This window comes from Nipponia nippon, unplaced genomic scaffold, assembly GCF_047370975.1.
Source record: "Nipponia nippon isolate SJK-2023a ecotype South Korea unplaced genomic scaffold, ASM4737097v1 scaffold_9, whole genome shotgun sequence".
Classification (NCBI taxonomy): Eukaryota; Metazoa; Chordata; class Aves; order Pelecaniformes; family Threskiornithidae; genus Nipponia; species Nipponia nippon.
In genome coordinates, this window is record NW_028262413.1 from 16,748,070 (window position 1) to 16,773,969 (window position 25,900).

At 36.9% G+C, this 25,900-nt stretch overlaps 1 protein-coding gene across 3 annotated transcripts in view; it reads left to right on the plus strand.

Moving 5' to 3' along the window:
* Positions 1-25,900, plus strand: part of DCP1A (decapping mRNA 1A) — a 38,170-nt gene that overhangs the window by 6,699 nt on the left and 5,571 nt on the right. For 2 of the 3 annotated variants that reach the window (XM_087744352.1, XM_087744354.1), the window contains 5 exons: positions 5,979-6,045; positions 12,356-12,494; positions 16,851-16,970; positions 21,056-21,820; positions 24,373-24,438. In XM_087744352.1, coding sequence (XP_087600478.1) covers positions 5,979-6,045; positions 12,356-12,494; positions 16,851-16,970; positions 21,056-21,820; positions 24,373-24,438 — 1,157 coding nt within the window. The remainder of the gene's footprint in view (positions 1-5,978; positions 6,046-12,355; positions 12,495-16,850; positions 16,971-21,055; positions 21,821-24,372; positions 24,439-25,900) is intronic. The other variant, XM_087744353.1, reaches the window with a different exon arrangement.

Genomic DNA, 25,900 nt, shown 5'->3' on the forward strand with positions numbered 1-25,900 from the left:
AATTGCCATTTTATTCTCACAGGAAAGGAGGCCTGACTTATCTTTCATAGCTGTTGGGAGGGTTTTCCCACTGTTTTTGCAGGATGGGATATGAAAGAGTCTTTCATAGGTATTCTGGAAGGAGAATAGACCAAGTGATACAGTACCTTTCTCATATCTACCTTTTGTTGTATTCACTGAGTGAAATGGAAGACATCTGGGTCAATTTGTTATTCGTTATTGTGGTTAGATGTAAGACATGTAGAGACTTCCCCCCCTCAAAAAAAACCCCAAACTTTTTAATATTTTAGCCATTAATAGGGCAATCTTTCTCAACTCCAGATTTTTTTTCTCCTCAAAATCATTCTGGCTACATAATACAGTTCAAGCCCCAAAAGAATACTTAAACCCCAAATTTTGAGAAAGGCTATGTCTACTTTAAAAGTTGTATCTAATGCTGCTCAAAAACTTATACCATGTATTCATGAGGCATCAGATCCTAATGCAAAAATGACAGGGGGTGTGACTAAGAAGCTGTGAGACATTATATCAGCTACAGTGGTAAACAGAAAAAAAGGTAGTCTGCTTTTCATTGTTAGAATTAAAGAAAGCAAATATCTCCAAAGGTGAACAAATCAAGAAATTACCAAAATGAAAATAAATTGTTTGACTTAATGTAATATTTTTAATTTAGAATTTCTCTTAAAGGTAGAATTTTTTTTAGGTTATACTTCATACTTAATGTGCTATTTATTATTGCTCAATCTGGAATATGCGTTGCTGGGTACATTTGATCCTTTTCTAACTTTCCCTCTGGACGCATGCACATTCTTTAGATTATTCAGAATATTTGTTCATGAAGCACTGAATCCCATTGACTTCTTTTCTTTAATGAACCTAAGCCTGTTTCCTCCTGTCTGTATTTTGGGAAAAGTATGTTAAACTCTGTTAAAAAAAAAAAAATGCATACAGTTCTGCCAGTAACAGTAATAATAGTCCAATCTGAAAGTTCAGTACTTTCTTTCAATCTCTAATGTGAGAATTTGGAGCTGATAGTTGATAATTTGCTTAATAATAGAGGAAAATTAGTCAAAGTTTTAAGCAACAGCCAACTTACCTCTTAAAGTCTGCAAGAAGTATTCTTCTAAGTCTTTCTCGTTTATAACTTTCCCTCCGTATCGGCGGTGTTGGTCTTGATTAAAAGGCTTTTTAATCCAAGCTAGTTCACTTGGGAGGTCAGGCAGATTGATTTCCATGGTGCTGAAAAGACAGATGCTAAGCATAAAACTTAGGTATTAAAATAAACGGTCCTTGTTTTGTGTGGGTGTTTTAGGTTTTTTTTCTTGCTTGCTTTTTATTCCTGTCCAAGGGTAAGAGTTAGTAAAACAAAAATAATGGATTTTGGAGAGGTTTACAGGTGTAAGTGGAAAACTCAGTTCCAAAGTGCTGTCTTCTGGGCTTGTTGTATTATCATTAATTAAACAAACTTGTATTCAGAACAGCAAAAGTAAAATGAGTTGCATTATTTCAAGTGGCTTTTAAAATTCTTTGAAAGAGCTCCTGACTGGTTTCAAAACAGGGCATCTTTACTGGTAAGTAAAGTCTCTCATTATCACCTTAGTTCCCGGCTGGCAGTGCATTAAGTATAACATATCTTTCTGATCGCCGAAGCTGAATGGCGCTCCAGCAAGCGCATTAACCCAGTGGTTTAGTCTGTGATAAGAAAGGAGTCTGTTCTTGATACCTTTATAGCAGAAGCAGCGATGCAAGCTAGGGGGAGGGGAGGAACCATTGAAAGCTGTTGAGACGTTCTAAAAATATTTTGTTTGACCTGAAAAATGGCACTTTAACTGGAAGGGGTTTTCTGCTCTGGTTCGGTGAGGCAAAGTAGTAATCCCTCTTATTCCACGCTATACTTTGTCAGATGGCAGTTTGTTGAAGTGTTCCTGATCTTGGATGCTGATTGCCACCTGCTGAATTACTCCAGTGCAACTGCTTGTGGGATTGTGCTGTGAACTGTATTTGTGAAATGGCCTTAGATATTCAAAACAATAAGAAAGGGAGGGACTTTTTTTATTAATTATAATGATTTATAAATCTATATGGCAAGCTAATATTTAAATTGAGGAAAATATGAATAGTGAATGAGGAATCTCGGTGAAGAAGATACTAGAGCAGATTGACTGAGGAGAGGTGGCATTTCAGCTGACCTTGCTGCTGGAAGGAATATGAGCTTTGAGAGAGATTGCTTTATGTGCTTTTCCCTTAAACTCTGTTTGAAGTGTAAAAATTATGCATATAGCATATATAAATGATGTATATATGTGCTTTTCTTTATGGGAATGAGATCGGGTTAAGTTGATTTCCATGATTACCTTATAGGGTGGGCTTCAAAATATGAGTCCTTCCTTTCCAGAGAGAGTTTAAAAGGTTATGGTCCTCTACTTCCAGTTGTTCTGCTTCATTGTATAGCAACATCTAAATTGGAACCGTAAAATAATACTTTTCTCTCTCTTCTATCAGTTCTTCTAACTAGTTAAGGTAACTTTTTAAACGGATCATCTTTTTGAATAAGATGAAGCTCTATCTGCACAAACGGCTAAACTGCCTGAGGCAAGAGAGTGATAGTGTCTGGAATCTCTGAAACTGGCAGTGTTGATGAGTCCCATGTACACTTCTTGTGGCATAGCATTCTCAGGCTATGGTTTCATGAACATTTTGACAGTTTTGCCTTACTGTGCTGCCCCTAGCTTCTTGTTTCTGCCCTCTCTCTTGTGCTAGATGGCATGTTCGTGAAGCTGATGCACAAACAGTATCAAGGAACTGGTCTGGACTAAAATGGATCCAGCTGACATAAGGGAGAGGGGTGAATAGGGGTAGAATGAGTTAACAGCAAAGTTGTGGGCATGTAAGGGTGGTGACACTGCTTCTTTCTGCTTACTTAAATGAAAACTGAAGTGAAGCTACAGCTTTGGGATGCAACTTCATTTTATGCTGCCAAAGAGTGAGGCGTCTGTCTCACTGTGGCACTTTGCTATCCCCACTCTTAATTCAGATCTGCTAACTGGGCAGCATTGGAACAGTGAGCTGACTGCCCCATGAAGCAATGGGAGCACAATGTTGAAGAGACCAAGATCTTCCTTTTGCTGTCATCCAGCTGTTAGCCTTGAGCAGGAAGGCTTCCATAATGCTTTTGTTTTCTCAGAATTTCTTTGTTTTCCCATAGCAATTTCAATCAAGTTTTCATGATTGATCCAGTGAAGTTTGGAGAGAAGTTGTGTGTTACATGTTTAAATAAATATTTGTGGGTCAGTGTTTCTAATAAAAATTACGTATGTCAGAGAAGAATGTAGATGAAGATAATTGATGACTTCTTTTAATTTTATGAAACCTGATTTGTCTGTGATACGGGTTACCCATGACTTCGTGTGTCAAAATGTAGTGTGAATCCAACTGAAAGATATTGCTACTGATGATGACAGACTGCTTCTACTCGATTACTAAAGATGCTGCCCAGCATTCAGTGTAGAAAAGCTGGATGGAAAGTGTTGAACTAGATGGAAAAATGAGTCACCTAATTTAGTGGCCTCTGTTGGATGAAACTCTTAAAAGAACTGCAGTAGAAAGATATGCCATTAGACACATGAATATTCAGCTAATGTTTATGCTGGATGTAGTAAAAAGATCACAGATTTGAAAAGAACTGGTGGGTACCAACTCTGTTTTTAATAAAAGGATGTTCATAGCTAATGTTGCATGCATGTAGGAAATACATCAAATATAGTAATGCCATTGGGACACGCGCGCATACTTCTGGGGCAAGGGAGCTGAACTGATAGTATAAATAAGTCCTCTTTTGAAAAGAGGAAGGTAAACATTCCAGCCTGTTGGACCATATCTAAGTTAATGCCCAAGTTTACTTGTTCATAATCTGCTTTACATCTTTGTAATACTGTTAATGTTTTGCAGTGACTCCCTGTGATTGCTTGCCAGTAGTACAAAGTGGAAAAAAGCCTGATACTCTGTATACTAAACTGAGATTTGAATCTACTTCTGGTCTTGTGTAGGCCTGTTTCTGGCAGAATTGAGTGTGACTTTTATCATTTGTCCCATTAAGATATCATTATAGGTTCCTTATCTTCATTTCTTCAGCAAGTATGCTTTTGAAGAAGCTTTCTTCTCTTGGCAGTTTGTCTGATAATGAAGTCAGGGAAGGGAAAGAGCTTTTCTTCAGTGTTAAAGTACGCTACATGACTAAAGAAGTAGCTCAGACTGGAAACGTTTTCAGGTGTCTATGCAGTAGACAATCCAGTTGTATTAAACTGTAAATATTAATAAATATTTCATAAGCATTGGCTACACGTATGAAATGTTTTTTTTTATTGGCTTATGTCTTTTGTAAAAAGAAAGTTCCTTGAGTTGTGCTGTATTGATTTCTTTATGACTTGAAAAGCTTTGTTGTCTATTACTTAAGCTGTAACCTCTAAAGAAACAAACACCCAAATGAATATAGTTGTTATTTAATAAAATAAAAAAAAGTGAAGTACAACTTTGGTTTGTCTTAGGGTATCGTTATAGAAATGAGGTGTGGGCATGACTTTTTGAGGGTTTTGGTCCAATACAGTACACCTAGGATAACTAGAAGGTCTTGAAAAAAAGTTTCGTAAATAATTGCCCTCCTTGCCATGGCTTGAAATAATTTTCAGTGGGCTTTGGTTGAGATGTTTGAGTGTTTTGAGGAGGGGAAAAAAAAGAGGCGGGGGGAGGGAATAATTTCACTTTGAAATAAAAATCTACATCTGGCTGGAAAAGGTTGTATATTTTTTTTTTAAAAAAAAACATTCCTTTATTCCTTTCCTTCACTTTAAGTCATATTTTTATAATCACTTAGTGATTTCAACTCCGTAAAAACATTGGCATGAACTGCAGTATAAAGATCAGTTTTAAAAATCTAAAAGTGTCTTTTCAGAAATGAAAGTATTTTAATGGTAACATATGTAAAGTGTCCAATTGCCTTTGATGTACTTGCACACTATGCATTGACAGACTTCATAGGTGAACCAAGATTTAAAATAACCTGCTTTGTGGGTTGGATTAAATACAGTTCTGAAAAGAGTTCTGCAGATTTGTTGTGTTGGCACAACTGTGGAGACAGTGAGGAGATGAGTCTGTGTGTGGGTAAAAATGGCCTCTCTGAAGTGGGATTGCTGATGAAGAAATAGTACATGGCACTACTGACAAAGTTTCTCCCTCTGATGGAGTATCTTTCAGCTCAGTGATCAGACTCTAACTCTGCCAGGTTTCAGTGGAACTTTACTTATTCTGAAAGCCAGAATGGGGCTTAGTGTCTTGCTGAGCTGGAATCCTTTTGCTCTCATTGCTTTGTCCTTGATAGCTTCAATGAGTAGGGTTCAATATGAATCTAGTTTTAAGCTGCTCCATGAATGTGACGGTGTGATCGGAGCTTTGGTACTGCTTCCTTCCTATACAATTACTTCTCTTACGAAAAGCATTTGGGGAGGGAACCTTCGAGAGAGCCTCTGACTGAACCATCATACTGTAATTCAAACTTCAATATTTTTGTTGACCTTCGAAAATTGACAAGTTTAAAAATGATTGTTTAAAAAAATACGGTTATTCTTTAGCCTAGTTTAAATGGTAAAGTCAGTAATTCAAAACAGAAGGTTGCAACTGTAGTGAGAAAGCATCTGGTAGTTAAAACTTCATTTTCCTGCCACTTTTATTTACAAACAGTATCAAAATTTTGTAGTTCTTGCATTTAATCTGACTGAAGTTGTGTTTGTGTTTGCACGTGTGTTATTTCTGATTAATTTATACAGTAGTCAGTCACACACAGAATACTTGAGTGGAAATTGATGGTAATTCATATGTTGCAGATCTAATGGACTGGGTTTTTTTGCCTTTTTCCTATTGATTTGATTTCTTTTTTTTTTTTTCAAACCTTTGTCTTACACTTGCCTTTTTTTCTTATTTTCAAGTGTCTATTTACAGTATCTGGTTTTACGACAAGAATGACTGTCATCGAATAGCAAAGCTCATGGCTAAGTAAGTACTGTGGTCTTATTCTGTAACTCTTCTATGCAATACAGAAAAAAAAAAAATTGAACCTATTAAATGTGTTTGGGTTTTTTCCTCACTCTCCTTAAATAGAAAAATACAATGTTCTTGCTGGTACAGGTTTTTTCAGTAATCAAAATGTTGCTTTTGTTTTTTAAAAAAAAACTACAGCATTAAAATTTTCAGTTAAGTGGTAAAAAAAATCAGTTGAAGTATTAGTTGGCATTCTCCAAAGAAAGCAAGTATGAACACTGTTTATTACTTTATATTTTATTTTGTATAGGGATGCTGGCAAAAGATGCTCTGATGCAGAAAGTGTAATCAAATAAATGATGGCCACATTTTTTTGGTTGGTGTTGTGGTTTGTTTGGTGGTGGGCTGGTTTTTGTGTGGGTTTGTGTTGGTTTTGGGTTTTTTTAAGGATTAGTTATTATTCCTGACTAAAGTGAAGAGATTGGAGAATAGTGGGAGAAGTAGGTAGAGTCTTACAGAAGAATGAAAGTGATGTTAGGAGAGTAAACAAAACTATGAAATAATAGGAGCTTGTTGTTTTTTTTCTTTCCTTCTTTCTTTTTTTTTCCCCCCTTTGGCAATAAAGTTGGTTTATAAAGCTGCCATGCCACTTGCTCTTATTTTATGGTTCCAACAGCCTAGAGATGTCATGCAGAAGGAGAATTTCTGAAGTGATCTCAATTTAAAGAAACCTTAAAAGACTGTGTTTGCAAGAACATGGTTTTGTTAGTTTGTTTCAGCTGCTATCGCTGCAGCAATGCAGCCTGTCTGTACTGTAGATGGTGGCACTGCCACAGCTGAGGAGGGCTTCAGACCACAGTACAGAAGTTTGAGTGAACAACAGAGGTCAAAGAAGGCTGGAACTGGTTGAGTTGGCAATGTGGCTTAGTCTTTAAAACATGTTGTGATTGGAGGGTATTCTTGCACCTTTCTGCTCCTTCAGGCAAGGTGCCTTGCGGATTAAGCCAAGACTTTTTACTAATAGAAAAGGAACAGAATTAAGTTAGGCAAATCTTCAATGTTCTTATGAAAGGAAGGAGCTTGAAGTGTGTGACAGGGTAGTTACACTTGCAAAAATGCAAAATTGCAAAATGCAGATATACTGCACAGGATATCTTCTCATCCCTTGCTCTCTGCTTTGCTTTTCTTCACCATCACACTCTACTTTCCTGAACTTTCTTTTCTATTGCATGCCTTAATCAGCATGTCATGTCTGGCAAGTCAGGACATCTTGAAGGCTGGCAAAACTTAATTATATGGAAACTAGTCATAGCGTAGACATTTTAAGCTGAATTCTAATTTCTTGTTCTGGGGCTTTTGCTTTGGGTTATTTTGGCTTTTCCCCACAGAAGCCGTGTAAGACAACACAAATGACAGACTTTGATATCATGATCTCTTTCTGAATTCTGATTTTTCTGTTCTCTCATCCTGATAACCCTATATGGTTCCCATTTCCTGCTCCCCGCCACCCCACACCCCCCAGCTGTGTTGGACTTTTTGCTGTTATTTGGCTTGTACAAATATAAGGATTAATGGAAAACAGTTGTGTGAAACTGACTCTCAGAAATTGTTACCAAAACAAATAAAATGTCTGTTGCCTCTCCACTTTATAAACAGAGCATCAGAAGGGCAAGGTTTTCTTTTTTTAATGCACCTTTTAATGGGAAACCATGATTAATCTTTGCAGTAGGGGAGAGAGCTGAACCCTTCAAACTTCACCGTGTTCTTCTTCTGTCATGCACAGCTACACTGCAGATCTAAGTGTCATATAGCAAAACTTGAGTTCATTTGGTATTAAACTAGTCTAGTCACTATAGCACAAATCATGGGCTATAGATACTTCAGGGATCTTTAAAAGTGTAATCAGGTAACAGACCAGTCTAGCCATGGCTCAGCAGTCCATAAAGCATGTCTACTGTTTTTGCTGGATTCTTTAATGTTCTGGAAATAACTGTAACCCAGTAGGTTCATTTACAGTCGGTCTGGGAATAATCTAAGCTTTATTGTCATCTCCTTTGTAAACTAGCGTAGCCTGCCTTTTCTTAGGTCCCTGATGCTTGTATTGCAGCTTTATTAATACGCAGAGGCAGAAGTGCCAAAGTTGGCATTGCTTCGCCCCTGTTTATGGTGCAGATATTCACACGCTCTTGTAATTGTAGCATCTCAGCACCCTAGAAAGTTTCTGAGATTACAAATTATTTTGGAAGGTCAAAAAGCTGAGATGTATTTTTAAGATGTTGGAATTTTTTATGGTAGGTCTTGGAATGATTGTGGATTAAAAATATCTTTGAAACTGAAATTAGATTTAACGTATCAAGCAGACTTTGGGGAACATGTATTGAGCTTTGTCACTTCAGAGTTACGCAAGTGAAACTAGGAAAATCAAATATGCACATAAAAAAGATTGATTGGATATTTACAGAATACAGACAGTTAAATTTTGCTGAGCTGGCTAGGACCTCACTTTAGTATGATTTTTAGTCTTTGCTGCCATTAACTTGGTAATAAAGGTATAAGTGATCTTTGCTAGCCTAAGTACTGCTAGTAATGTCTTTCATTATCTGAGTGCTTTTTTTCATAACGCCTTTCATTGTTATTAGATTATGGAATGTCCGAATACTTCTAGGTGGTTTTTTTCCTTTAAAATTGTGTGTTGGTTTGGGGGTAACAAAAGTATTTGCAGAAGCTATTTTTATACCAAGAAAGGTATTTAGTGTAAGTATATTTACTTTTATTTGTTGAAAAAGCACTGTAGAATGAAATCACACTTTATTTGGCACCACATGCCTTATAGCTTCCGAGTATCTAAAGATTCATATTGGGGAAAACGAAATGAAGGAATTGTAGTTGCACATTACTATAGGATGCAGAAACTGCACTTCTGAGGCTGTTTGTATCAATCCGCTTTTCATCAAGTTTGTAACTATTTTGCTGACATCCATTTCCACAAACAACAAGCTTTTTCTCCGCCAAAATAGGTAGAAGGCAGCCAGAAGAAAAGTGAAAATGCTGGTACTTGTATGTACTTCTCTACAAGGAGGATGAAACTGCAGGAATTATTTCATCCTGGGGTGAAAGATGTATTTAAGAAAACTTAAAGCATACTTTTTAATTTAAAAAAGAAAATAAAATTGCATCTTAGAGAAGGAAAGCTGCATTTCAGCACATGGTAGCAGGCTCCATCAGGCTTAGTTCAGTATATTTTGAAATAAATATTTACATTGTCTTCCATGAGTATTAATTTTGTTCCATAGTTTTTGTCTTTGTCTTGGGTGGAAAAGTGGATTGCCACCCTTTCGTTTAGGTGGGTTTTTTTTCTATCACTGATAGGAAAGAGTACTGCCTTTATAGCACTTCAGAGCTTCAAAAACATAACCATAAAAGGTTTCAAGGAGATTTGCATTCTCTTTCCTGCTGTTTCACTTGACCTTATTGTGCCAGACTGAGTTAACAAGATTGCAGGCCATCCATTTATATTTTGGTGGCTTATCTTTCAAAAGAAAAGTAAATTAGTGTTTGTGGGCTTTGTAATCACAGACTTCACTTCTCACATTCTCTCCCTGCTTCCCACCCTCCCTTTTGTGAGGTTGTGCCAGGTATATTTTCAATGCTATAACTGCAGATACTCTTAAGCAAACTGTCACAGCAGCTACTGTGTCCCTGAAGGAATGTGTGCCTCTTCCACTATCTGATATAATGGAAAGAAGCAGCAGGCCTTGCTTAAAAAAGATCTAATCCTGGATTGCACACAGACCATGCTCAGTGTACAGATTTGCATTAGTTGACTTTTTTTCTCCAGCAAAGGTATTTGATTTACAGAATTTTTTTTTTTATAAAAAAGAATTCTAGAATTTTCTGAAATGAAAAAATTTTATGGGAGTCATCAAACTGCTAACTTTAGAAGGAATTAATTTGGGTCAAGTTAAGTCAAGGTGTTTGAGGGATGAGCTTTCTAGAAGTAGAACAGAAAGTACAGTTTTTCAAATCTTTGTGAAACTATTGAATTCTGACATGTAAATTTGTAGGGAGGGTATTTTTAGATTAGTTTATAGGCTTGTTTTACCCTGTTTCAACAGTCAGACCCAAACTGGCTTCTGAGATACAGGCAACAAGCTAGAAGTGGGAGAGTATCTCAGAGCTTTGGGAATATACTGTTTCACAGTTACCCCATCACCGCCATCTGAATGTAACCTGCACAAGACAGAAGATAGAGGAAGAGCTATTAGAGAGTCATCTACATGAGAAGATAATTTAATTGTTATTCTTCAAAAAAAAAAAAGTAAACTCTTAAAAAGGTAACAAATACTTCATAATGGACAACAGAAAAATATTATGAAGTGTTTTTCAGAAATCTTTGTGAAACGTTTCTGTGAAATGGATGTACTCCTTGAAGATGTTTTGCTATGAGACCAATTAGTACTATTCTAATAGGAAGATGTTTTGTTGAAACCTTCTGACCAAGTAGTTAAGAGCAGAAGGAGGGTCCCAAGACTGAAGCCTTTGCTTCACCTGTCAGGAAGTACATGCATGACTTGAGCTGTCCAGAATTTTCCCTTTAACTAAAGTATCTGTTTTTTTCTGATACAATTATGCTGACACTTAAAAATTCAGCAAAGTTTTCTGGTTCTTTTACCTTGCCCTTTCTCATCCCTAGTTTCAGAGTTGGGTTTAGACAAGTCCTAAGTCAGGACTGTATGACCGTAGGGTGCTAGAACAAGATGTTCTCCTAGGGTGTCACCATAGAAACATTTGCACAGTATTGAGCTGCTTCATCCAAATGAGCACATGCTGCAGTTCTTAGAAATTGTCAGACAGAGTGTAGATTGGCCTCCCTATTCTGAGTTACGTTTGCAGCTGAATGCTTGCTTGCAAACAGAGAAAGCTGTACTAATAATGAGAAGCTGGTTAAATAAGTGGCTTGTATGATTAAAAATTTCCAAAGTAATTTCGAAAGCAGCATTATATTGTTACAAGCCAAGTCTAACCTTTCTTCAAATAAACACAGCTAAACTCTAGTGAAGTAGAGAGGCTTGGTTGCTAGAAAACTGGGAAGAAACTTCCAAGACTTGAACTATTTTTTTTCCTCAGAAATGGCAACATAGAGGTGCCTATAAATATCTAATTACTCTACAGTCTATAAAATCTAGAGTTACTTCTGAATCCTAACTGACCCAAAGAAACTGGAGGCTGGAATGATTGACAGTTTCTGTGATTGTTATGATGGCACCTCTTGGCTTCCCCATCAGCCATCAGTTCCACAGCATGAGAATTCTCAAGTGACATGCCAGCTCCAGAGCTCTGCCCTGTTTACAGTGCTTGTTTTTTCTTAACATATTTGATTAATGCAGGCTTAAAAAAGAAGGGATTACAGGCTGGTGTGTGTTTATTTCAAGAGGATAAGCTTTAGTGCATTGCCCAGCCATGTATATCTTGTGAACTGCGTATGGATTAGGAGTAGAAATATATGATGCTTTTACTTTTATTAATGAAATGTACTAGGGGTGCATCATCTTCTTGCATATCTTAACCGTCTTTTAAACTGAAATTTTTTGATACTTGAGGCAGGTAGTGAATGAACCATAGGCGCCAAAGGCCAGAGGAAAAGACGTGTTGTAGACCTGCAGGTAATTGGAATGACTACAGGGCAGCTAGAGAAGAAAATGGTTTGCCCTTCTTTCCAGAGCCTTAAGTGGGGGAGTAAGGGGTAACTTGCTTTAGGCCTCCTTGCAGACTGACTCCAGAGATATCTGGTGTAAGCCAGCTCTTTTCTTTCCCAGTGTCTTTGTTTTGTTGTATAATGGTAGGCTTCATCCTAAATTAGAACTGTTTTGTAATTGATTTCGTTGAATAACATGGCTTGATTTGGCTAAATATGGAAAAAATGCATGTTAGGAAGTAAAGAGTAAAAAATGTATTTTACTCAGTCTATGGTATAATACATGTGCTCTTTGTATAACACGTGCTTGAGTGTTCATGTATTTTATTTTAGAAATGTCTAAATAGGACAGTTTTACAGAGGTAGTGTTTACTGTAGGCAAACTTTGTGAGAGACAGACCAGTGCTGTCTGGATTGGAGATAAATCGTACAGACCGTTTGACAGTTTGACTTGTATAAACCTTGTAGCAAATGAAAACTTGTGTAACTTTGGTCAACTATGTGTTAGTTTTTTGTACAGGCGGAACAAAATGTGTTAATATGCTGGCAGTACGTTTTTCTTTACTGCTTTTTGCAAGATGTTAACTCCAGATAAAATTTTAAAATCCTATTTATCCTTTCCTGTTACAGAGTGGTAGAACAAGAAGCTCAGAGATCACAGCAAGTTTCCCAGGACAGAAAAAGTCCCAGCAGAACCAATGGCTGCAAGGAAAACAGGCCCATTGACATCCTGGAAATGCTTAGTAAAGCCAAGGATGAATACGAACGAGTAAGGAAATAGCTCTTTTTTCTCTCCCCGCCTCCCCCCCCCCCTCCCCCTTATGAACAAATAAAAACACTACTTCTACTACTGAATAAGGGGCTTAGGACATCATATGGAGTCCACTGAAATAGCATGCCCTGTGATTTCTGAGAGCACGATGATGGAGAATAATTCTGATATACTAAATTGTCCTGTGCAGTGCACTCTAACCCAAGATTGCAAAGTAGTGCACCTAATCCATAATTTAATGGGCCTGTATATTCTTCTGTTTGAATTGCTACCTTCGGGGGGGGGGGGGGGGATACAGTTTTAAAAACTGATACTTGGAGATGCAGACACAACAAAATATTGTTCTAAAATAGGTGCATGGGCTGCTTAATCTCAGTACTCATCTACTGTCTTGTTTTGTGAGATCATTGTCAAAGAAAACATGAACAAATGGCTATATATGTAACCCTGTAGAAGAATGTACCACTGAACATGTCTGGTTTTGTGATCTTGAAGTTCCATTATTGTAAATATTCCTTACAGTGGCTGACACTTTGGTTTTTCAGTTTTTTCCTCTGTACTGAAAGTCACTGGAGGAGATCTGCTATGATTCATGCCATAATCAAGAGCATTCATTGAGCTGCACACTAAAATGCTTTGGCATGTTGAATAATAGAAGCCCAGAAACTTTGTGAACTATCCCACATCTGTGACACAAGCCCAGATATACAATGACTTAGAGAGAAGGGGTAATGTGGGGAAAAATTCATATTTTAAAACAGTGTGGGATTTGCATGTTACATTAATTCATAAGTTTTATTTCTGTAATTATTACCTTAGTGGGCAACTTTTTGCCTACTTTTAAATTATTTTTCATTTTTAAGAAAGCCTATCTGGAAACTAGTTTTTAACATATCAGCTGTGTTTTGTTTAAAGATCAGGCATCCTCTGCCATTGTTTAAGTAGCCTTGTTTTCAGACTGATGTCTTGTTCCTTCCCTCAAGTACACTTTACTAGGAAACAGTCTCTGATTGCAGGCAAGATAGGTTGAATACTGATCATGTGATCCAACTTGAAATGTAGCTTGATAGATCCATTTTACAATGATTCCTACTGCTGTGAAAAAATTCTGTCTCTGAGAATAGCAAATAAAAATTGTCCCCAACAGTATCTGTCCCTTCTTAGTCTCAAAAGAAGTCTTGTGGTATTAGAGATGTAGTCATTCGGTACATTTGTAGACTCTATGAAGCATATTTTTTAATAGCTGTAGACTAAGTATAACAATACTGTTCCCCTATCCTTCTGTTCCCCAGTTTACTACTTCTGTCCTGTCTACTGTGTGTCCATCTGTTTAATAAATTAATTGATTTTAGAAGGGTGAGTCTGGTAACTTTTGCCAGTGCTAAATTCACAAGTTTACATAATGAAGGAGAATATTAGTGCTCTTAGGAAAGAATTAATTTATATAGTCCTGAGGACCAAATTCATACGTGCAGGACAAATATACGGGTAATATATGGGAGATCGAAAAAAAGGAAACAAAGATTCTGAACATGCCTCTCCCCAAGTATAATAATACAAGAATGTGCAATAGTGAAGTAATGTGTGAGTGTGACATTGCAGAGCTGTGGTATGGTTTTTGTTGTTGTGCTGGTAGCAGAAGAGTTAGCACGTTAGAGTGCTTGATTTCTTCCAGAACTTGCTTGTGCGGTAGGTCACAGCAGACTTCCTTTGAGTACTTGGGATTTGAGTCTTCGTAGGATTCTAGATTGTTACAGTACAATGTGGGATGAGGACAGAAGAATGAACACGTGGATTAAGGCTTGTATGAACCAACTTAACTTGTCACTTTCTCATGTAGATGGAGGGCAGGTGAATGTGACAAACCATGCAATATATTTGACCCAGGCTAGGTATTCGTTTCTGAAAATCAGTAATGTGTTTTTTGAACACTTTAAATACAAATTTAAAAAATGCTTCTGATTCTCTGAGCATCAATGCTATTTGGGGAGAAGGTGTCTGTACAAAGGCCGGCATTGTGGAAGTAGCAGCTTTTGTGAGAGCACAGAAGGAAGCATCAAAACCCAAATGACTCATCTTTCAATGTTGTATCGATTGAGATGGATTTGAAGAAATTGAAGGCTTTTTGGGAAGAAAAAAAGAAAACAACCCCAAAACAAAAAAAGAAAACGCACATTACAAAAACTGACTGTTTTAGTAGTGCCCTCTTAGGGTGTCATGAAGCCTTTCTCCCTCTTTGTCCTTGCGGTATTGGATAATACACATTTCCAACAGATGGCTCTTAAAAATGACTCAGAAAGGATATTCCAGCTTCTCCTCTCCTAATTTTCAGATCTTTTTCATGTGAGAGTACTGAAAAGCTTTTGCTAGAAACAAAGTTCCTAAGCACCATGGATGAAGCTCTCCAGACAATTAAAATACTGATAAACAGGCAATGGTATGCAGATTTTGTGGGGGACAGTTGACATCTGTGGTGCCTGTAATAGAATAGGGAAATAGGCAGGGCATGGACTACTGTAGAGCTACTATATAATTGGGTGTTTGTGTCTTGATCTTGATTAGTTATTGTGTGTGCCTGTTTGTTTCTTGATGCTTTTAGAACACTAGCGAAACTAGAATAATTATTTCCTTTTTGTGTGCCTGTGTATGTGAACTGTAAACTGAATCTGTTCAACATAATCCCGTAGTCTGCTATGATTGTAGTTATGTAGAAGTTACCAGATAAACAGAATTGAGCAATGTTGGTCATGTTTCAAGCAAACTTCTTTGGAGAATGTTCTATTGACCACCTCAGCTTTAGCAACAAACCTCTGGCACGTTAATTTTAGAACTTCTTGTAGCGGAGGTATGTCAATGTTAATATGATTAAGTAACCAACTTGTTTTGAAGATGGATTCTTGAGAGGCCTTTCCTGTCTTAATTTTTTTTTTTTTAAATTATTTTATGGCAATCGGTAATTACACATAAATTTGTATTTAGGAGCAGAAAGTACTTATCTGACTGGTACATTCCAGATGGATCATACAGTAATCCTTGTGTGCGGCCCACATGAGATTGGCAGAGTGTCAGCATGAGAAGGGGCAGAGAGAGTGAAAAAGAGATTTATGAAGGTCTGAGTGATTTAATCTAGGATTCCAAATCAGCTTAATCCTTCCAAGTACTCGCTACATCAAGTCCATATGTGAAAATGAATGAATTCTGAGATTTTTTTTTTTAATGAAGTGAATGGATGCTTTTTATAGCGTGGTGTTCTGTGTGTGTGTTTCAGCATGAGCATGGAAACATACTGCAGCTCATCCTCTAGTGAAAAGAAAACTATGCTTTGTCTGATTTTATAACCACACGGCATCCAGCATTTCAGGCATAAAGAGTTTTGACCTTCAAGTTAGTGGCTAAAAGTCAGAAAAACGGGAGAAGTTCCTTCTCGCCTCTGTCCCTGAATCATGATATGTACTCTTGACTTTGTATTTATTGCTTTCAATTAGAAATTGAAAACAAAAGAATAATAAAGCTCAAATTGTTTCTTAACTTGTTGCTGAAAAGTTTAACCCGTATTTTGCTGCTGTGGGTAAGTGACCAGAGCAATCAATCATGTGTTGTGCTGATGTTCAGTTATATCATATGCATAAGGTGTAGTTTACCTGTTGAAAGCTAGACTGTTCTACAGTTTCAGTTTTTTCACTGGTGATTTAAACTGTAATACAATTTCTGTATTCGTTTATGTATATATTTATTAAAGATGAAAGTCAACTTGATCCGTAAACATACTGTCTGTTATAATGCAACTTGCTTCTATGTTTTTGCCTTGTTCACAGAAAACCAAATTAACACCTTCTGAAAATACATGTACATGGTTAATTAAATCTGGTGGAAATAAGTCGGTGAGAAGCTCTCCTTCCAGCCACTTAGAATGATTTCTGACAGGATTTTTTTTCTAAGCTGTTTCTAGTGTGGGTTCTTGATTTAATGGAGTGTAGCAAACTTCCTCGTTAGCAGCTAACACAGATAAAGGATGTGAAAAGCCTGCCTTTCCTCCTTCCCCCCCCCCCATTTTCTTTCTTGGTGAAAAAAGTATGAAGCCAGTTTTGGTTTTTGGTTTTTTTGGGGTTTTGGTTTTTTTTTTTTTTTTGCATAATAAAGAGTAAAAGCTTTATGATTACATACCAGATGGTGGATGTCTTGATATGACTTTTATTCCCTAAAATTTGTGAATTCCACAGTGTCTTAGAAAAATCGGTACTCTCTACATTTTCTGTATTTCAGTCACAGTGCCATGTAGACAGGATTGTAGTAGTGGGTAAATGTAGACTTAAACTCATGTATTTGTGTTAATTTTTCTTTCTCCCCCCCCAGAATCAGATTAGTGACTTAAGTATAATATCAAGTTCTGGAATGCAACAAAATGCAAATCCTTCAAAGCCAGAAAGCACAGAGCCTTCAGAACAAAAAACTTCAGTACAAGTGCAAGAGCAGGTATGTTTCATCCAACCCTAAATAAGGCGTGATTTTTTTTTTTTTTCATTTAGTACTTTGTTTTGATACCAAAATGAATTTTTCTTAGAATGCCTGCAGTGTTGTCTGCTGAATGTATTATCACTTTAAATAAACTAATGGGTTTGAAGACTTTTAGGATCCTAAATTCTGTCTTTCGACTTAGCATTTAAAAATATGAGTTCATACTACTGTGAATATCCGAGTATGTTTAAATGGGCTAACTTGGATTCTGGAAGAGGTCAGTCCATGGTCATGTGCAGGATGAATCGCAGAGCCAGAAAGCAAGAAAAAATTACCTCTGCCACATCACTGCACTGAATGTGGCATCAGTTAGCTGTACATGTTGTTGCAGTCTTTCACAGATGAACTCAAGCCTTGTTTTCTCATGTCTGAGATATTTACTTATGGTTTGTCTGTGCTGCCTTCAGAGCTACAGCTACAGTCCTGCTAACTTAAATCAACAGTGAATTGCTAGCCAAGAAATGGAAAGTGCTTCAGTCATGGCAACACCAAATTATATTTGGCATAACTGAAAGTGCATTTACCTATCTTCTCCCACACTTCTGTAGCCTGCATTGAACCTGTGCTTGTATGACTGGTAAGGAGTCAGCTTGGCCGATTCCTTCATACATAGATTGTGGAAAAAGTGTATGTGGTTTTGTGTTGGTTTGCTTTGTGGTTTTTTGTTTTGTTGGAGGCAAGGGAGAAGTGTTGTTTGGTGGGGTTTTTTTTCCTGTTAAGAACTTTTTGACAGTATATTCCTTCCTCTGCAGGAAGGGAGATATTGTAAAAAAAAAAAAAATTTCCGTGGTGTTGGGGAGGGATGTTGCTCAAATTGTAGTAATAAGTGTGTTGAGATCTATATCAGGTAAGTGTTAGATACAACATGTTGAATCAGCATGTATCCAAATATCTACAAATTGTAAAGTCTGGTGTTACTATTGTAATTAAAGTGTAAACCACAGTACAAATGCTAGTGAAAATAACCTCTGCTTCATGTAGTCTTTGAACCATGGGAAACTTGTTACAAAATAATTAATATCATCACTGGAGTAGCTGGAATAGGTAGCAATAGTTCAGCATTTGGCCTCATTTTCTAGTAAGCATTTCTGCATAAGGAAGCTGTAGCTTCATACAAGACTTTTTAGAGATAAATTAAAAAAAATAAATTCTGCAATAACTAAATTCCCTGTAACACCTAAGTAACTTGGGCCTGCTTACAGTGCCACCCAGTGGGCACGGAAAGGTCAGTAGTGGTTCTCAGAAAACAGCCCACTAAGGTAAGCTGCAAGGCCTGCCTCCTGTCCTTGCTATAGTTTACTGTTGTGTTTCTGATGCAGTAAACCACCATGTCTGAAAAATGAAATGCCCTATGGAAATGTGTGCAACCTTGTGCTTAGTACTTGTAAACAAAACATTTACTTTGTAGTAGTAGTAATAATTTCCAGTACAGGTTAGGGCTAGGATATGGGCAGCAGGAATGTGTTTTAGGGGCTGGGGTAGTAACAGTTAATGAATTAAAATGGGGGTGGGGAGTTTGCTGGGATTACTGGCTATCACAGCCCCCTCTACTACCCCCTCAGCAGCACCTCTGCTTTTGGATCAGCCCAAGTGATAGACTGACCCCTGGCAGCCAGCTCTGCTTGCTGCATGCCTGGTCTTGTGACCTGGCAGCAAAATTTCCTAAGGCTTTGCTTTAAAGGAAGATATTTTCTTTTGGGTCACTCCATGTAGACCATGCACAATCAGATGAAGTGCCCCACCTGACAGTGCATGGAATTGCAGAACAGAAATCAAATACCTAGCAAAGGAAAAAATGGAAAGATAAGATTCTAACAAATTGGTCTGAAGTAATTAAAGGGAAACAGTAGATTTACAGAACAGGTGAAATGGCATATTTTTAATTCTGTTGAGCTATTTAAAATAATAACTGCAGAGATATTGGAAAAAATTAATTGGGTAACTTAAGTGATAATCTGTAAAGCTGGTTAACCGGGTTCAAATATATCACAAATGTGTTTGTTCTTAATCACGTTTTTAATAACATGGAAAACTGGAAGACTACTAGAAAAACATTCAATTTCAACTGTAAAAATACATTTTTCATCTAATTGAAACATGTGACCAGTGGATTTGAAGAAGTGTGTGTATGATAAGTACAGTGAGATTCCTAAACCCCTTGCAAAATGTCAGACTTATATGTTGATTGACTAACTTTATTTCATTATAAAGATATCACAGACTTAGGAATAAAAATAAGTGTTTTCTCTGTGATATTCTGAAGTTTGAGTTTTTTATCTTGGCAGTTCAAAATGAAAATCAGTTGTATCATGAAATGCTTTTGTGCCAGTGATTGGCAAAACTGAACTAGAACACTGAAATGAAACTTTATAGTGCCAGCTCTGACTGCTAATTCATGTTTCAATACATCTGAAATGATTTCTGAAGAAACCCTCTGAGCAGCACTGTGTTCCTATCAAGTAAAGTGATCATGTTGCCTTTTTGTAGCCCCTGCTGATAAGGGTCTTCATAACACACTGAGTTGATGATAGGTGCAAAATACACCTCAGCCCGAGTTGGGACAGGCAAAAGATGTGTTCTGTACTTCAGGCTGGAAATTAACCTCATGTTTGAGACTGTATCCATGTAAGGGGCTAGTCTGACTTGGATCAGAGCATGGTAGAGATTTCTGTTTATTACCTGAATATTGTAATGTATTAATAAAGGAAAGCTAGTCAATTTATCATACTGAAGCGAAAAGCTGAGTTTGAAATGAGATGGAATAGTAATTTTTCTCTTAACAGAATCTTTACAGTTGAAGGACAGGTCTCCAGTGAAAAGACCTGGAGAAAAGTAAGAACAACTTTCTAGGAAGAATTCCGAACATAATTAACAAGGTTTATAAACTATAGAATGTCTCAGCTGCAAATTGAAAGTGTGCCTGACTTTAAGCTAGCTAAAAATGAGTAGCAACAATGGCAGTAGAGATTAGTAACCTGGGCAGAAGCCAGTATGATTTCAAGCTGAAGGTTTTCCGTGTTAGGCTACTTGCATGCTACCTGTACTGCCATACTTTCACTGCTGTTATCTGTGCTAGTAAAAGTAGAGCTAGCATAGCAATGTCATGGTACAGTAGTTGTCATTGTAAAATAGCATCTTTGTTTAGACATACCATCAGAATACACTGGAATTGTGCTGCAGGCCATTCAGTCTTCTGAACAGAATGTTGTATTTTAGTCCAGCTGTTTTACATAACTTCTGTTCCTGTGCAACCTAAAAAAAAAAAAAAGGAAAATTTTGAAATAAAGGGTGTTAATAGCTGTTTCTTTTCTCTTTAGTGAAGCACATTTTTCAACATTTTCGGCAAAATATTAAGATGATGATATCCTTAAAATCAGATTTATCTAACAATGTCAGTGCTGTAGGCTAGATGTATATTTTTGGGAGAGACTAAAGGACTAGTAGGTGTAGCTGTGTGTGTATATACACACACCTTTCAAGGAGATACAGATACATGTGTTTAGGTTTATACAGATTCTTTTACTTATTGTAACATCTATTGCATTGTTAATGAAAAGGGTGAGAATAACTGTCTAGGCTTGAATTGCTAGATCAGTTGTGTACCTTCAGGTTTCTCTGTTCCTTTCCCATCTTTTAGGCCATTTAATTATTTCCAACTCCGTAAATTCTATGTGGATATTGTTCAACGTGTATGTTCTTTCCCTACCCTCCCCCCGAAGTGCCTTGTGTAGTTACGGCTGATCAATGATGGCAGGTGCCATCTTAATGACAGAGTCCATAGCCTTCCTCCTTCTTTACTAGTAGCGCACAGTCTGTCCATAGAAGGCTGTAGACAAAAAGCTTACATAGACAGGTTGTTCCTTGTAAATGAAATTGACTTCAAAATTCCTGTAAATAGAGCACGCTTGATTATCCAAACTGCATTTTAAATGCATTTAACCTAGGTGTCTTTCATAGTTTTCTTGAAATTGTAATAGACTGTGTGAGATGCACAGTGGTATGTATATTTCTAAACTGAAAATTTCCTTTTCCCTTCTTTCTAGCCATTTCAGTCAAGGCAGAAGCATCTGACTTTGGAGGAACTGTTTGGAACCTCTGTACCAAAGGAACAGCTTGCAGCTCCGTATCCCAATCCAGAGAAAATGGAGAAGTTGCAGACTGACACCTCTGCCAGAGAGCAGCATAATTTGCTCTTGCCTTTTTCCTTTGACCAGTCAACAGTAATACAACAGCCACTAGGGAAATCTGAAAGTCCAAGTGTTAAAAGCAGTGCCAATCCTTTGAATCACCAGGAATGTATAACACCTATGCTAATACCTCCAGCTTCAGTTTCCCAGCCTGATATAAAAAATGTTTCAAGCTATTCAGTTCGTTTAAGCCCTATTCTTAATTCAGCCTCGACAATGGAAGCTGCCCCTGCTCAGATGCTTCCTGGCCTAAAACAAAACAACAGTATAATGCAAGTTATGCAGCAAGCTGCCAAGCAGATATCCCCACTAGTGAATCAGCCGCCATCTGAAGTGAACCATGCTCCACAAAATCTAATGGCTGGCCAAAGCCAGCTTATAGCACCCTTGACATCAACAAATACAGGAACTGTCTCAAATACATCCCATACAAGTGTTGATCTTCTCCAGAAACTCAGGTTGACCCCACAGCATGACCAAATGCAACAGCAGTCTCTGACTAAGACTTCCTTAACACCAAACATCTCTGCCTCGGTTGGCCAACTTGCAACACCAGAAAGCTTCAAAGAATCTCACAGTAAGCCATCAACCTTGAACAGCAAGATAATCTCTCCCCTTCAGGTATTCTGTGGATTTTTATATCCATGAAGCTTTAGACTGTTTTTAGACTACATGTATTTTCCCTTGGAAAATGTGCTGTTATATATTAGCCTTTTAAAAATAAATAAGGACTTCCACTGTGTGATATTGATCCTAACTGCTAACTTAGAAATCCAATTCCATTAGTTTTATATCATTAGCATCTGCTATCAGTGACAGACGTGTCTGTAGAGGAGGTTTTTCAATCTGGTGCTGTTAGGGGATGAATAAGTCCTAAAGAATTCATCTGTACTTCTGTCAGAAAAATACTGCTAAGAACTGATGATCTGAGAAGGGACAGAAGGTTACAGACTGATCAGTGTTACGAGAGTTGATGCTGCGGAAGTCTAGCCTGTACCTTCTTTGAAGGTACAAAATTAACAATTTCCCATTTCTGGTTATTTTGCTTTGGATGTTTTGTACTCCTTCAATTTTGACCCCCTTCTGCTGGGGATACCTGTGGGCTACATTGAGATAGTGTTAGTTATTTAGTAAAATGGATCGTAGACTGATTTATTTTGTCTAATTGACTGCCTTAGTTTCTTTTATCCTAGTATTGCTTACAAAGGGCCTCTTAAACTTTTTACTTCTTGGAGGAGAATCTATTGTCTATGCCTTAATATAAGCCAAAGCAGTACATTTGTTTTGAGATACTAGGTGAAAATGTTACTGCTAATCTGTAAGGTTAATGGCGTGGCTTTGTGTTATAAATTATTTTCTATCAATTAGTGTTGCTCTGCTGTATAGTTGGCTACCTCAGTAGTAAAGACATTAATGAGTTTGGGTTATTGGATTTCTTTTCTCTCCAAAGGGAGTAACTTTCTGTAGTGCCCACCTCTCAGGTTACCCGAAGGCTTCTCTTCGTTTTGTTGCATTGTTATTTTATTTACATTCATGCAGACTAAGCCAGTGTTTGATCATGTCTTCTTGCATCTTGGGTACAGTGATAATGCAAGGATAAAAAACACCAAAGAAAACTACTTACAGCTACATCTGCATGAATTTCCTAATGTTTATTATCATCCAGTGCTTGCCACTGGGTTTTAACAGTATCTTTGGTAGCCCTGTCTTGGTCAGCTGTTACTCTGTGCTATGAATATGGTGATGACTTACCCATAACTGAGATCTAATCAAAAGCTCAACTCTTCAGCGTGTAACTTGTCCTAAGCATTATTTTAGAATACCCTATATTTTTCAAGTGTTGCTTGAAAACACTCAGTCCTCAGTAGCATTATCACTGTCTTAAGGTTTAAGAAATTGGTGTGTTTTCATTGTGCTGTCTTTCTAATTACCTTATTTCTAATCTCCTGCTGTTGAAAACTTTCAAGAAGGCTGTGACTGCTATGTGCTAGGATTATTTTACTAGCGATCACCTTTTTGAGGTGTTTGGACTGATTCGTTTTGCAGAGGGAGGAGGAGGTCCAAGTACAGCATTGAGCAGCTGTCTTGATCTAGTATTGAAACTGTATGTTCTGAGCAGTATTTTTCTTCAGTGTACTGCTAAGCCTTGGTACAGATTTGACTGAAGATCGTGACATGTTTAAGCATTTAGAAAAACTGGCCGGGTTTATCCATAACTGCCCTTCACTGCATTTATTCAACATCTACTTGATAGCCTTGGGAATTAGCTCTTCATATGCCAGTCTTATGCGCTTTTTTTTTTCCTTCCACCATGTCCACTGTTTGTACATATTTTCATTAGACAAAATTCTCCATAGTCCAAATATACTCTCAAACTAGCAGAAGACTTCTTAAATCTTGTGTAATTTGACTTTAAGAATTTGATCTTGTGCTTGCTACCACTTCATAAAGCTAATTTTATTTTTGTCGTTAAGGAACATGAATTCCCTGGGTGTTTTTCATTGCAGTTCAAGTAAGCTAAGTACTGTCTGTTGCAAAGGGTTTTTTCCTGTTCTGTGTTGCCAAGAGGTATTCCAAATGGCTATAATGAGCCTTTCGAAGAATGCCACAGGAATTTACCAAAGTACCTTATCTACATGCCTTTTATTGTGTTTTCTAATATTTTTCTAATACTTGAACTTTGTTATATTATAGTCTTAAAATCTGACTAAAGAAATATCTGGATGCTGTTTGTAAAACTATAAAATATTTCTGAAATTCTAGCAGAAAACAGCATTTAATTTTTGTGGAGGTGATTAGATAAAACTCCTAGAAAAAAATACTGAATTTAACCTTCCTGGCAATTTACCAAACTGATTACAAGGTACTGAACTCTTCACTCTTAGCGAAGGTACTGAACAAACCGATTACAAGGTACTGAACTCTTAGTGGTCTTTCTTCAGAAGTGTTTTGTTATGGCTTTACAGGTTTGCTGTAATATTGAAAGCATAAAACATAAATTCAAATCTTTCCTCTTTTTCCAGCTTCCCATCGATTATATTTACAAAATGGATCAAATTACATCTGAAATCTGTTGAAATTTGCATTTTTGTGCTTTCATAAAAACAGGGAACCACCACTGGAAATTGAGCTGTGGATGCTAACTTGTGAATTATGCTTTCTTTTTAACTCAGACTGTACAACAAAACAAGGAAACAGAAGTATTTCCTCAGCCAAAGACTTCGTCTAAAGCAAGTCAAGTAAGTTAATAAGTACCTCTACTAATTGTTTGGTTTGTTTTGTTGTTTGTTTGTTTGTTTGTTTGTTTTTTAAAGGGGGGGTAAAGCTGTGGTATGCAGTTGGTATCTCAAATAGTCATTGCGCACTGACCATATTTAAAGTGCTGTTATGAAGCAGAAACAAGCTGTACTGAAGCAAGGGGGAGTTTCTGCAGACTGCTATGAATGAGTATGCTTTTTTGTTGTACAGTGCCTCTTATTGTTGGTGCTAATGCAGAAATGAGAATATATTTTTGGATCTGCAATCTTGCATTGGTTTTTGCACCATTTCAACTGTTTTTTTTATCTTGTAAGCAAGCAGTACTAATGCTATAATATTGCAGTAGGGTCTATTAGCCTTAGCCTAACCTTAAGCACCCCAGAGGCATAAAATGCAATCCTTGCCTTACTGTCTCTTTCGGTTTTCCTGAGATACCTTGTATTTTATGAAAAAGATACCAAGCTGAAAAAATGGAAGACAGAGGAAGAAAAGAGTAAAAAGCATTTGTTACTGCAAAACTTTCTAATAGCAAGTTTTAGTGATCTAAATACAGATTTAACATTATTAGAACTGCCTTTGAATAATAGTTCAAAATAATGTCAATACAAAATTTCAGGTTGCAGTTAAAAAAATAATTGGTAGTAGTCAAGTCTTCAAGAATTGTTTCTAATTACATTTTTGTTATGTATTCTTTTCAGGATACCATTTGTAATTTAATTTTACTTTTCCTTTACCCACTGCCTCCTTTTTCAAATCTGTTAAATTGTCTCATTCTTGTCCAACTTGCACTACATAAAAGCTGTTCTAGTAGCATGCCCAGATCTGATTGTGAAGGCAGTAAAAATGGTCCTGCTTAAAGTAAAATGCTGTTTTAGCTACTGGCCTGCTATAAGACAAGCTATACAGTCTGTTCATGACACAGTTAGTAAATAATTATCTAAATAAAAGCATTTCACATTGATTTTTTGTATTTTAAGAAACGTGTGCATGTTGTGTGGTAAACTGCATTTGTTGGTTTAAACACGTTGTCTTCAGCTGAAATCCCACACTGTAAGTCTTCACAGTTTTGACTATAACAAAATCAATTTGCTAGTTCTAATGTTGATGTTGTTATATACGCGTTAACTTTAGATGGCTTTGAAGTTGTTTTTCTTCTGAAGATTTTTGATTATCCAAGAGGAACTCTTTCTGCTGACGTATCAAACATATTTTCATATCACATTTAGTCTTGCTTTCTTTTGAGTGAGATTGGCTTGTTTATTTTCTTTTTTTTTTTTTTTTTTTTTTCACCATATTGGTCATTCTGGAAGCCTGAGCAAGGTGTACATTATCCTACTGAATAATAATTGCAGTTATCAGGAGATGTCAGAGTTGCTCAAAGCTGATGTTTATTCACATTAATTTTCTGCAAAGATAATATTCCTATACGTTTGCAATTTATGT